Raw genomic sequence first — 14,048 nt, 5'->3', positions numbered from 1 at the left:
TTTAAACTAATTGTGCACTTTGATGTAAATTAACTTCTCTGGAAGAGAAATTGAGGCCTCGTTTTGGACCGCTTGCTGAAAGTGTCTGCAGCATTCAGAGTACCTTCCAAAAACACATACGGCAAATACTTTGGGTACCGTCAGGAGGAAATTATCTGAAAGGGGGCCATGCCCTAAAAACGGCATGAGGATGCTGTACAAGGGGGAAGCCTCCTCACCTTCCGAACTTCTTTGCTTTGCTAACACCTTGGGGGAAGGGGAGGAGTGCTGGGGGTTGGGGAGAGAGAGAGAGTAGACAGTGGTGGTTTGCAAGGAAAGGGTTATTAGATGTGGGGAATAGATTATGTGTAAATATGAAGAAGTGAGTGACCCAGACCTTTGCAATTTTAAAGTAATGGAGTGTCTGGCCTCGGAGCACAGACCGATGCCAGCTGCGTGCAAGGAAGACATGGTTATGAATCCGCCGGATTGGCCGGCCTTTGTTTTTTTATCTTAACACACTGAGAACAAATGGTATTAAGCTACATGTATGCCTGTGGCTGATCCTAGCATTTGAATGGCTCTGCTTTTAGGTTTTGTGAGTGCTGCAAAACTGGGACGGCACACAAGTTACACGTCTCCCTGTAAAAGAAATGTTGACAGTTGAATTATCAGCTCTTACAAACAAAGAGTCTTAGTCCATCAGGGAGCGCAGCGGGGCCTCACCTGCAGTGTAACTGATAGCAAACACACCTTGCGCTTTTGGAAGGTCTCTTGGCTTATCCGTCACACTGAGGGAGAGCGTTGCTGTTTCCATATGAGGCTGAGATGCTTTTGCTGTTCCCAGAATTGCATCCATACAGTTGAAAAGACAAGAATTGGAAAAGTAAATTGATACCATTGATTGCACGTTAATATCTGTCTGGGGGAATGTTTCTGAGCCTGTTGTTTTCCTTTGTGTTTTGGGAGGTGGGGAGAAAGGGAGTTTTTAATGCAGTCATGTGAAAAGCCTCCTGAAATCTGACCTCTGCTTTCTCTTTTTTCCCTTCTATAGGATGATTATTTCAGGAACTGGAATCCCAGCAAGCCCTTTGACCAAGGTAAAGGATGCGCTACTTCTTGCTGTCTACTTCATGGAAACGCTGTCTCATTTTTCCTTGCATGCCCAGTTACAGTTTCTACCAGGCCAGCTGGCTGTCTTACTTTACTGACTTTGGGAAAGGAATTGATTGGGGTGATATAAATTGTTTCTATCAAATTGGTTGTTTGTTTGAAATTGCCTAAGACAGATTAAAAAAAAGATTGTAATGGAATTGACCCCAATAATCATTGGTTGCTTTTGTTTTAAAAAAATAGAGTAAAATGGGTATCAGGCTAATGGTGCATTGTTGGTCCGAATCCAGTGATTTCGTTCATGGGAAGAGACTGTGCCTGAAGACGCTGCTAATTCACAGGAGCCATAAAAATGAAACCTTCTTTTTAGAAACAGGTTAATCCTGAGAGGATTTCAATGGCACTAGTATTTTTATTTGTTAAAAAAACTTCATCATACTTTCTAAATAGAAACTATGTCTGAGTTGGCTCACCGACCACTTGGGGTTAAGCCTGGTCCTCAGAGGGCTCTCCCACTCACACCAGAGAGCCAGTCTCCTGATGGCATTATAACCAACTCTGTGTCCTCCTGGGGGTTGTTTAAGACACAGCGAGGATCTCCGTGAACCAACTGCCTGTTCCTGTCCTTCCATGCATGGCTGCTGCTGGCACAGACCCTGCTTGCTGAAAATGGTGGTATGTTATTCTTTAAGTACATATACATGCAGCTGAAGCTGAAACTTGGAGGATGAGTTCCAGTTTTGTAGTTTGAGTATTTGATGTGATCATGATGGTCAATGTGACACAATTAGAGGAAGGCATTGACATGTAACAGGGTAGCAGGTGCTGCCTTCACTTTTGTCATTTTGATCTTTCTTCTTCTTCTTCTTCTTCTTCTTCTTCTTCTTCTTCTTCTTCTTCTTCTTCTTCTTCTTCTTCTTCTTCTTCTTCTCCTCCTCCTCCTCCTCCTCCTCCTCCTCCTCCTCCTCCTCCTCCTCCTCCTCCTCCTCCTCCTCCTCCCCCTCCTCCTCCTCCTCCCCCTCCTCCTCCCCCTCCTCCTTCCCCTCCTCCTCCTCCTCCTCCTCCTCCTTCTTCTTCTCCTTCTTCTTCTTCTTCTTCTTCTTCTCTCTCTCTCTCTCTCTCAGATCTGGTTTTCTTATAAGCAGAATTGGTATTAAAATGTCCACATATGAATTTTAGCTTGTGACTTCAAGAATGTAGGGCCACATTGTATTCCACATTTGTGCATGGGGCGGGGGGGGGGGTGTCCCCTCAGCCTGGCCTGCACCCTCTTGCAGTCTGGGATCCCTTGGGGGTGTCTGCCTGCTGGCTTAGGCCTGTTTCCCACAGGGATGGGCCTAAACTGGCAGTCAGACATCCCTCTTGCAATCTGGGACCCCTTGCTCCTTACCACCCACCCACTCACTGCTCCTTACTGCTCAGCTGGCTGCTCCTTAGTGCTGCCGTGGAGGCAGGAGAGGCTTCTGCCACTGCTGCTGCACGTGCCAGTAGTGAGCCTGACTCTGGCTGAGCGGCACTCTTCCTGTGGGAGCGCACTGACCACCAGGGGGCAGCTCCTGCGTTTAGCATCTGCCCTCTGGTGGTCAGTGTGCATCATAGCGACCGGTCATTCTGGTTGTTCTGTGTAACAGTCGCTTAGGCTTTTATTATATAGATATACACATTCATTCATTCTCAACATTGATTGAAGTGTTACTGGGTGCGTAAGCACCATGCCACGGCAGTCTGTTGTTAATGGCTAGGATGTAGGTGGGTGTGGGGAAGTATTGGGTCTCTAAGTGGGGGACTGTGTGTGTGTGTGTGTGTGTGTGTGTGTGTGTGTAGGGAGTGGGTACCAAGGAAGACTTTCTTTGGAGGAACTCTCCGGGCTTATACATATCTCAGCAACCTCCGATGGCCTCACTCCTTTCACCTTGAGTAATGACTGAATCATCATAGTAAATCACATTTAGAGCCCATGAAAGTATTTGTAATTTAGTTTAGAAATTTTCCATAAAAAATGGTCAGAATTCCTAAACAGTTCCCTTTGAAAGGATGTACCTTCATTTTGGAACAACACTCAGATACAGAGCAGCATGGGATCTATCTGATGACCACGCCCCTCTGTCAACATTCCTGCCAGGACTTTGCTTCTGCAGCTCTCTCCTCGAACAGCGCACGCAGTGCACTGGTTCTTTCCAGCCCAGAACCAGAAATGTGTTCTGTCCTGTAAGGATCAGTATTACCTAAGTCACTGCCAGATTTACACTTCCCAAGGCTTGCAAATAAATACAAAAACTTTGCCCAGGGAACATATTCTTAGGGTTACTGATACACATTGGAAAGGTAATACGTGAAGGTGGGTATCACTTACCCCTAAGGGATAGAAATAATCGCTTCCCTTGACTTGGAGGTGAACACAGAAACTGAGCACCAGAAAGAACATGGTATTTCAATCTGTTTAACCAAAAAAAAACAAAACAAAAGAATGATGGCAACTATTTCTGGCTGAGCCTGCCCCCTGCTCCAGCTTTTTCTAGCTTCGTGGGCTTGAGAGCCAGATCTGATTGCATAAATCCTCCTGGAAAACCTCATGACTTTATGGGGTGTAATGGAGGACTTCAGCCGAGAAGCCCCACATTATTCCTCAGGTGTAGCTGCTGTTGGCTATTTATATACCTAGCCATGGGGAGAGGAGGCAGATCTGAGAATAGCCTTCACTTAAAATATCAGCCCCAGCGGTTGTCATCAATTACATTGTATGCTGCTCAATAAAAATGGGAGGTTACTGTATCAGCACTGACACCCCTTGCTGTAATATAAACCACAGGCATGGAAGATGCGGAGCATTTCATCTTCCAGAAAACAGGAGGACTGCTGAACTCCAGGGGAAGGTGCCCCTGCCCCTCCTAAGCTAAAAAAGAATCCAGCGCTGTTAAGTGGCTTCGTGGTTGGGGAAAACTTAGAGTTTGTGGAAGTAGAGGTTGTTGGAAAGCGTTTCAGATGACAAATGTGGGCAGGGATGCGGGTGGAAGGGGCCTCAGGATGGAGGGGGGTGAGCAGCAGGCTTGAAATGAGGGGGAAGGGAGACTGCATGGGGAATTCTGGTGGAGTGTAGCCAGAAAGGTGGAGTTGAGGCAGGTTGTGATGAACGTGCCAATCATGAAGTCTGAACTTTGTTTTATTGGCACTGGGGAGCCATAGCATGTTTGTGAGCAGAGGAGTGACATGATGAGGGCACTATTTTGGAGGAGTTAGTCTGATGACTCAACAGCTGTGAATAGGGACTCAAGACATGCCTGCTAAATGATGTCCCTCCTACAGGACTCTTAGGAAACTTCTCCACTGCATCATTCATTACCTCGGAATTTGGTTTATTTCAAGGTGGTCCGACTTACCACTCAGTGTTCAGATTCACCTGTGAAATGCCCGTGTAGCTCCTGATTGCCTTAGGTGTTGGTGTGAATAGTTAGGACACTCATCGTAATGGTATTCAAGAAGATTTGACTTTGGGTGGTGGAATATACAGATGATACATCATGTAATTGTATACTTGAAACCCCTATAATTTTGTTAATCAGTGTCACCCCAGTACATTTAATAGAAGAGAAATAGTTACCTGTACTTGCTTTCTCTGCTTGAGGATGCCTACTGAACTCTGAACAACAGGGCTTCATAGAATGAGCACTTGGCATGTAATTGACTCCAAGGCAGTCAGCAGATAAGTGCCTCAGCTGCCAGGCTCTGTCCAGAGACTGAGAATGTCTTTAAGTTATTACCTTTAAGCAAATCATCAGTGCTTCTGTCAGTGGCCGGCAATAGCCATCAACTCAGGCTTCTCCAAGAAGAATTCTTTCTGAGATTTGGGTAGAGTAGGATACCTTTTTGATTGTAATGATTTCATGCAGAATCTCACCGAAGGGACAGACAGGAGGTGGGAAATGAAGGGAGCAATGAACTCAGGTGAGGACTTTCCTTTGTGAAATCCACAAAGACAGAAGCCCCGCAGAGCGAGTGGGGCAGGCTGCACAGTTTGAGGGGGCAGTGGCAGATGCAGTGGAAGTGGGTGTTGAGCAGACACCGGCTTATGCTGCTGAAAGTGGCTTTTTCTTGACCTCCCCAAGCAAAAGCCCCTGGTCAAGTAAGTGTGGGACCGACCCTGCTCTGTTCTTCCCGTGGAGATTCACAGTGCAGCATTAGCCATTCAAAAGCTCTAACCAGTCTTTTATATATATATATATATATATATATATATATATATATATAAAAGCCCATTTAACTTGCCATTTTCCAAATTTGCCTTGGACCACATGTTTTTATTTTTTCACCCCAAACATCTCAGGCACCCAGAGAAATCAGTGTATTCAGTGGGATACACTCTTGTAAGTGCAGGAGCGGGTTTTGGACTGTGCAGCCAGATTCTCCAAGTTTAGAGCTTGACTGTGCCAGTTACTAGCTGTGTGATTCAAGGCAAGTCGTTTCACTTCTCTGGTTCTAAACCTTCCCATCTGGAAATGGCAACAACAAAAGCATTACGAGGGTTAAATGAGTTAGTATGTCTGGCATATAGGCCATGCTCTCGGTAAGTGTTGTTTTAGCAAGTAATTGATCTTTATATTCCCCCCTCTTCCTACTAGCTGCCCCTCCTTGGTGCTTCCCTCCCTTCCCACTCAGGGTTTTCCTTTCTTCTTTTATTCCCTCTGGATGCCTTCAGAGTTGTCATGCTCTGAAGCTCTCAGGGCTAAATTGGAGCTGGCCTGTTTTATATTAGGCAGGTCACTGTAGAGGTGTACCCCAGTTCCTCATTCTATGGGTTCAAGAGGTAAAGGCTATTAGTGTGTTCATTCACTTATTCCACAACATTACCAAACGCTCAATATTTAAGCCCACTGTGCTGGGTGATAGGAACCACACTAAGGAAGGTCTCTCTGGGAGACACTCCAGGTTATCGATCATGTCATCCGTAAAGGTCTCACACAGGCTTTATGTGTGTAAGTACAGTGGTCCCCCTTAGCCGAGACCCCCATGGATGTCTGAAACTTAGGATAGTACCAACCTTATATATATTATGTTATTTCCTATACATACACAACCTATGATAAAGTTTAATTTATAAATAAAGCACAGTAAGAGATTAGTAACAGTAACTAATAATAAGTGGAACAGTATATACTGTAATAAAAGTTATATGAGTGTTCTCCCCCACCCCTTTCTCGCTGATAACTGATCTCATAACTGATACAGCTAGTGGGCAGGTAGTGTGCACAGCATGGACAGCTGATAAAGGGATGATTCATGTCCTGGGAAGGGCATAGTGGGGTGGTGCAGTATTTCACCACTTTACTCAGAACAGCATACAATTTAAAACTTACGAATTGTTTATTTCTGGCATTTTCTATTTAATATTTTCAGATCTTGGTTGACCGTGAGTAACTGAAACCATGGGAAGCTAAACCATGGATAAGGGGGTACTGCTGTACTGGGGGCAATGGGCAGGAGCAAGAACTAGTGGGGGAAGCAAAGTGGGGTTGGTCTGGGAAATGCAGAAAGTGACAAGTGTTTACATAGTGACATAGGTCAGTTTTAGCTGAGGTGCCAGGTTTTGCAGCAACATGGCCTCACTCATTCTGTGCGTCTGACTCTGTCCACTGAGCCAAACTGGCTAGCGTGTAGCTTTTCTCTTGATGTGGAATTTAACCTCTCTCAAAAGGAGCCTCTGAGTTGCATATGTACAGCCTTGGCAAGGATCTGTTTACGGCATCTGGTCCCTTGAACTGTTGATTTTCAGAGGTAGCTGGCCTGGTTTGTGGGAAGCATCTTAATACTTTTCCCTTGGTTCCCCCTTGTTTGGTCTGGTTGGTTTCTCTCTCTTACCTTTCTTTCCACATAGTTTAAGGACTGTTCTTTCCTCTATAGCAACAGGTCCTCTTACTCAACCCATTCCCACTCCAGACAATCCCACCCCACCCTCGCCTCTCTTCTTCTGTCTTAATTATGAAAATGAAATAGTATTTAAAAATAATTCTAGGGTATTGGCTTTTACATGCTCCAAGTCAATTGTGCCGGAAAAGAAACCAAAACTATATGAATTCAAATGTGGGTGTGCTCCGGCTTTGACTCAGTCTGTCCGCTTTGACGTTAGATCACGTTGAAAGTTTCACCTTCCATCTCTGGCTGCCTTTGCCTGTTTGCCTATTTTAAGAAAAGAAAATATCAGCTTTAAGGTTGAAATCCCATGGGTGCCCTTCCTTTAATAGATTTCCCACTCTCTTTTTCCTAAAGGTGACTGTATCATTAACATGCTTTTCTGTCCATGTTTTTTCTATTTTCATGTCATACAAGCATGTCTACAACCAATAGATTACATTATATGTTGTGCAATAGAAATCAGTGTTCTTTTACTCTAACATGTTTATCTTACTGAAAATAGTTTTAGTGGGTTTTTTTGGTAGTTGTAGATCTAGTTGATTCCTTTATACTGTAATATTCCTTTATGCCACAGCATATCCACTTATTTCAGCCTTGGCAGACATTGGTGTTGTCTCCATTCCTTTTGCTTTTGGGGCTGCTTTTTTTGCAACATTCCTCACACAGTGATGGATTCTTCCATCAAGCCACTGGGCCTGGAGAGTGCGGTTCCCAGCTGGGGACGAGGCAGGACAGGACTCTGCTCAACTTCAGGCAGTCATGTGGCCTATGCCCATCCCTGCAATAAAATGGGTAGACTACATGGTTCCTGAGGTCCTTCCCATCTGTGATAGTGGAGCTGTGGTGGTTGCAGGCAGCATAGAGTCTGTGTATGTTTTCCTCAGAAAAGAAGGAGAAATGAAAAATTTGAAGCCTGATGCTCTTATATCAAAGGTTCCAGTTTAACCAATGAGGTATGACTATAACTTCAATAAAACCAATGGAATTAAAGGGCCTTTTAACCATCGGGAGTGGGGAGGGGGCGGCTCAAAATCAGAGCAGAAAAGGCCGAAGTTGAGAGGTACTTTCTCTTGTCTCTGAGTCCAGTGGGCACTGCCCGGTGTGGACAGAGCAGGGTTCAAATCTCGGGCCTCGACGAGAACCAAGATGGCGGCATAGGTTAACGCCGGAGTTTGCTGCTTTGAACAACTACTTCAAAAGTGAAACCAAAAAACGGAAGGGACATCACCCAGAACCACAGGAACGCTGGCTGAGTGGAAGTCCTACAACTAGGAGGAAAGAGAAACGCATACGGACACTCAGAGGAGGCGCAGTGCTTAAGTCAAATTCTGAGGTGCGGAGTGTGCGGAGCGGGCTGGCGGCGGAGGGCGAGGTTGTTGTTTTCAATCGGGAGGGAGTCGCAGACTCTGAGCACCAGATCCGGGCGAGTCTTTAGGGACCCAGACTCAAACGGGAGAAGCGGGACTGCCTGGCTTCAGTCAGAGCGAGTGCAGCTTTCTCTGCCAGCTTTGCAGCGGGTGCTGGGACTCAGAGAGGCAGAGCCCCTTGGGACAGGACTGAGAGCCGCCATAACTGCTCTCTCCGACCCACCCTGTTGATCCTGTGCGACCCGCCCCGCCCAAGCCCTGCACAGAGGCATTTGCCGGATAACCTCAGGCAAAGGCTAGATTAGCACCTCCCTAGAGGACAGAAGTTCTCTCACTGCTGACACAGCTGATTCTCATAGCCACTTGGCCTGGAGGTCAAACCCTCCCTGGAATTAGCTACAACAATCAAGATTTATCTATAAGACTGCGAACAAAGACCACTAGGGGGTGCACCAAGGAAGCATAACAAAATGCGGAGACAAAGAAACAGGACAAAATTGTCAATGGAAGAAATAGAGTTCAGAACTACACTTTTAAGGTCTCTCAAGAACTGTTTAGAAGCCGCCGATAAACTTAATGAGATCTACACGAAAACTAATAAGACCCTCGATCTTATATTGGGGAACCAACTAGAAATTAAGCACACACGGACTGAAATAACGAATATTATACAGACGCCTGACAGCAGACCAGAGGAGCGCAAGAATCAAGTCAATGATTTGAAATGCGAGGAAGCAAAAAACATCCAACCGGAAAAGCAAAATGAAAAAAGAATCCAAAAATGCGAGGATAGTGTAAGGAGCCTCTGGGACAGCTTCAAGCGTACCAACATCAGAATTATAGGGGTGCCAGAAGATGAGAGAGAACAAGATATTGAAAACCTATTTGAAGAAATAATGACAGAAAACTTCCCCCACCTGGTGAAAGAAATGGACTTACAGGTCCAAGAAGCGCAGAGAACCCCAAACAAAAGGAATCCAAAGAGGACCACACCAAGACACATCATAATTAAAATGCCAAGAGCAAAAGATAAAGAGAGAATCTTAAAAACAGCAAGAGAAAGAAACCCAGTTACCTACAAGGGAATACCCATACGACTGTCAGCTGATTTCTCAACAGAAACTTTGCAGGCCAGAAGGGAGTGGCAAGAAATATTCAAAGTGATGAATACCAAGAACCTACAACCAAGATTACTTTATCCAGCAAAGCTATCATTCAGAATTGAAGGTCAGATAAAGAGCTTCACAGATAAGGAAAAGCTAAAGGAGTTCATCACCACCAAACCAGGATTATATGAAATGCTGAAAGGTATCCTTTAAGAAGAGGAAGAGGAAGAAAAAGGTTAAGATACAAATTATGAACAACAAATATGCATCTATCAACAAGTGAATCTAAGAATCAAGTGAATAAATAATCTGATGAACAGAATGAACTGTTGATTATAATAGAATCAGGGACATAGAAAGGGAATGGACTGACTATTCTTGGGGGGGAAAGGGGTGTGGGAGATGTGGGAAGAGACTGGACAAAAATCGTGCACCTATGGATGAGGACAGTGGGTGGGGAGTGAGGGCGGAGGGTGGGGCGGGAACTGGGAGGAGGGGAGTTATGGGGGGGAAAAAAAGGAACAAATGTAATAATCTGAACAATAAAGATTTAATTAAAAAAAAAACAACTGAACACACACACAAAAAAAAAACAACAAAAAAAAACAAATCTCGGGCCTCACATTAACTTGCTGCAGACATTTGAGTAATGTGCCTTATCTAGCCTTCATTTTATCATCTGTCAAGTGGGGCTAGTGAATGCGTCTTGCAGGGCATTTGTGAGGACGGAATGAGATCGCATTTGTGAAGGGCTAGGAGTTGGCCTGTGGCATGGGCTCAGGAAACCTCGGTTTCTTCCCAGCTCAGTCAGCTCAGTCAGGTCGCCTGCGGGCTCCCGTTCCTCATGGGGTGCCAGGGGCTGCAACGGGTTATGTTCCGCTTCTCCTGGCCTCTGTAGGAGCTCCCAGTGCTTCCGGAGCCACGAAGCAAACGCTGCCCTGGGTTGTGTGCCACCCTTTGGTGGAATAATAGGCAGTCGTGACAGGTAGTAAAATTCTCCCTATAATTATGGGGCACTGTGGCCTTCTATTGCTGTGTTTAAGAGGTTCTTCCGGCATGAGCAGATCTATTTTAAAGGCATGTTTATTACCTTTTCCCCAACGCACAAACTGTAGTGTTAGTTTTATAAAAAAGAAAAAAAATCCTCCCTGTTATTCCACCTGCTAGGACAACAGCCCCTGAATTAATTATATTGTATTGGTTGAGTCCTAATGAAACAGCCTTGGTTTGAGGAAATTCTCAATGGGGGGAAAATGTCAGTTGAATTTTAAAGCCAATCAATAACACTGTTTAAATTTTTCTCATTTGAGACTGTTGAGTGGATTAGAGCATTTTCACAATAGCAAGATGGCTGCTTGGAGAAACTTGCCGGAATCACCTATGTCCCCATAGCTCGTATGCCTGAGATGGAGTTTTCTTTGTTAAGTTGTTCAGCTGTGCTACGTAGCAGTTCATTGCTGGAGGCCTAGCAAATGTTTGTTCTGCCCTCATAACCATGCATGCTGAGCTTCAGTATGACAAATTGGAAAGGCTCTGGGCTTTGCAGTCTCAAAGATGGGGTTCAGTTCCAAGCTCTTCCCTTTCATAGCTGTGTGAACTTAGGCAACTGATTAACTTCTCTGAGCCTCAATTTCCTTATCTGTAAAATAGAAATGTTGGCATTTATTTCACCTATGACGTGGGTGAAATGCCTGATCAAATCTTATTGTAATGAACATGGTAAAGTCAGTAAGCTTTGTTTTTAACCCTCACCCAAGGATATTTTTTCCATTGATTTTTCCATTGATTTTTTGGGAGAGAAGGAAGAGAGAGCGAGAGAGAGAGAGAGAGAGAGAGAGAGAGAGAGAGAGAGAGAGAGAGAGAGAACAATGTGAGAGAGACATTTATTGGTTGCCTCCCTCACGTGCCCTGACTGGGGCCAGGGTTCGAACCTACAACCCAGGTGCATACCCTTGATTGGAATAGAACCTGATACCCTTTGGTATGTGGGCTGATGCTCTAACCCAGCCGTGGGCAAACTACGGCCTGTGGGCCGGATCCAGCCCGTTTGAAATGAATAAAACTAAAAAAAAAAAAGACTGTACCCTTTTATGTAATGATGTTTATTTTGAATTTATATTAGTTCACACAAACACTCCATCCATGCTTTTGTTCCGGCCCTCCGGTCCAGTTTAAGAACCCATTGTGGCCCTCGAGTCAAAAAGTTTGCCCACCCCTGCCCTAACCACTATGCACACAGCCAGGGCAAAGGCAGCAAAGTTTCGGTCAAAGATGGAGGGCTAATGCTTTGTTTTGGATTTTCGGATTTGAAAGGATCTTAAAGGAAGTTTCTGATGTGTCTACTTATCCATCTCTGTGTGAGCTGCTTGATCAGTGAGTTGTTCACTCAAGTGTTTATGACCTAGTAGGTGCTGAATTGGTTACATGCAGGAACTAGGAGGGGGAATGTGACAGGCTTCCATAAGGATACTCACTGTCTATGTAGCTGAGAAAGAGATAGAGAAAGAGAGACAGAGATATAGAGAAAGAGGGTGTTTTGAGGTACCACACAGAACCTTGTAGATTAGGATTCAGGTGAGGGATGTCAGTCTTTCCTGGTTAAGGGTCAGGAAAAGGTTCTTAGAGGAAGTTGACCTGGGAGCCTTTCTAAGGATGGGTAGATGTTTGGAAAGTAAAGCCACTTTAGAGCTTCAGTGCCATGCATTTGAAATAACCTAGTCTTCTGAGTGGGTTCTATTGTCTTTGGCAAGAATGGCCAGGGGATAAATGGCCCTTGTGCCATTTTTTATCTTGCCAGAGCGCAGATGCAGGCATAAGTTTTGAAATGCAGTGTGATTTCTCAATGTGGCGTTTGGAGAAAGAAGTGTTTGCGCCTCACATGCGGATGCTGGACTAAAGGGGAGTGAATGGGGAAGGATGTGGAACCTTTGTCTTCACACAGAAGCCCCTGGGGGCCTGGAGGACCAGATTAGGCTGGTCCCTGCTCTCGGGGAGAGTCCAGTTCCCACATGAGCACTGTTGTTCAGCTTCCAAGGCGAGAGCCACATCCATGGATCCCTTACCACAGCCCCAAAGGGCATGCTTGTCCGACTTCCTGTCATCTACAGCTGTGTTGTTGGGGAAATCTGAGTGCATGCAGGATTAAATGTGGTTTTGTTAGCACATCAAATAATGACTCCCTAGAAGTTTAGGACATCATGCTATCTCACCCCAAAGAAAAGACTCTGCAACTATCAGGTAAAGAGGGATTATGATGTGTTTGGAGAGTGTGTGGCTAGCATTCACATCTGGTCAACACTGCACAGGTTTTCCCAGGAGGAGAAAGAGGAGGGACCATCTCTGCCTTCATGTACATTAGGGCTGAACACTCAGACCATCAGGCTGGGGTCTCAGTCAGAAATGAGAATGCCGGCCGTTGGCTTCGTCATGCTATTGTAGGTTTTTTTTTGTTTGTTTGTTTTTATAGACTATTTTCAGTAACTGCTTCATCTGTTATTCACATTTTTCTTCTTTGCTCAGCATGTTTCCATTTTTCTTAGAACCATGCTTTCCTACATGAGTTTGATTCTTTCAATACACAGAATAGAAAGTTTTCTGAGTGGTAATTAAGAGAACAAATTGGAGTTATCTCTTAGCTATTTGACTGCTCCTTTAAGAGCTCGGTATAATGTTATAATAGTTAGCAAATAGTTTGCACATACTCTGTTTCCTCCACTTTATGTATTCCTGGCCTCTCCATGTGGCTGGTCCAACTCATCCTTGAAGTCTCAGTTTGTATGTCACTTACTCAAGGAAACCTCTTACTCCTAGACTAGATTAGTTTGGCCTAATAGCCTCTCCTAATAGGCTGTGCTTTTCATTGCCACACAATTGTAGTTCAATAATTTTAAGATTTATTTACTGTTTGTTTCCAAGAAACAGTAAATGGCCAGACTCTGTACTACTATATTTCCAAGGCCTAGTGTAGGATCAGACACAAAGTACTGAGTTAATATGTATTGAAAATCATAATCATCATTTACTGTGCACCTACTGTATGCCAGTACTGCCTGTCCCTCTTTTAAAAACTGTGTATGTACACACACCTGATCTTTGTTCATACTGACAACATCTCTGTAAGGAAAACTCGGTCACTCCCATTTTACAACTGGGAAACTGGGTTCAATGTTAAGTGTAAGAATGTGCAGCAGCTTTCAATGTTCAGGATATTCATACCTAGTCAACTGGAAAAATATCTTAAAGACAATGAGGCTAAAAGATGAGGACATTTTCTCCTTGTATGGGCAAGGTTGAGTAAGGTTTGCTTCAGGGAGCAGGACGTGGGGAAAATGATGAGGAATGAGAGCTTTACTTTTTTAAAAAATAATTCTTTATTATTGAAAGTATTACGTATGTCCCCCTTTTCCCCCCATTGACCCCCCTCCAGCCCCTGTGTTCCCCCCTCCCCCACAGGCCTTCAAGGCCCCATTGTCTATGTCCATGGGACATGCATATATGCATACAAGATCCTTGGTTGATTAACTCCCACGCACCCACCCTCACCTGCCTTCCCTCCAAGTTTCTGCACTCTGTTCCA

General features: G+C 44.7%; 1 protein-coding gene across 1 annotated transcript in view; it reads left to right on the top strand.

Annotated features, from left to right (window-relative positions):
- SPOCK1 (SPARC (osteonectin), cwcv and kazal like domains proteoglycan 1) overlaps nucleotides 1-14,048 on the top strand; it is a 500,524-nt gene that overhangs the window by 221,743 nt on the left and 264,733 nt on the right. Inside the window, exon 3 of the mRNA XM_059698456.1 lies at nucleotides 1,034-1,079. Within this exon, the coding sequence (XP_059554439.1) occupies nucleotides 1,034-1,079 (46 nt within the window). The remainder of the gene's footprint in view (nucleotides 1-1,033; nucleotides 1,080-14,048) is intronic.

This window comes from Myotis daubentonii, chromosome 5, assembly GCF_963259705.1.
Source record: "Myotis daubentonii chromosome 5, mMyoDau2.1, whole genome shotgun sequence".
NCBI classification, from domain to species: Eukaryota; Metazoa; Chordata; class Mammalia; order Chiroptera; family Vespertilionidae; genus Myotis; species Myotis daubentonii.
This window is presented reverse-complemented; position numbering and strand designations above follow the sequence as displayed.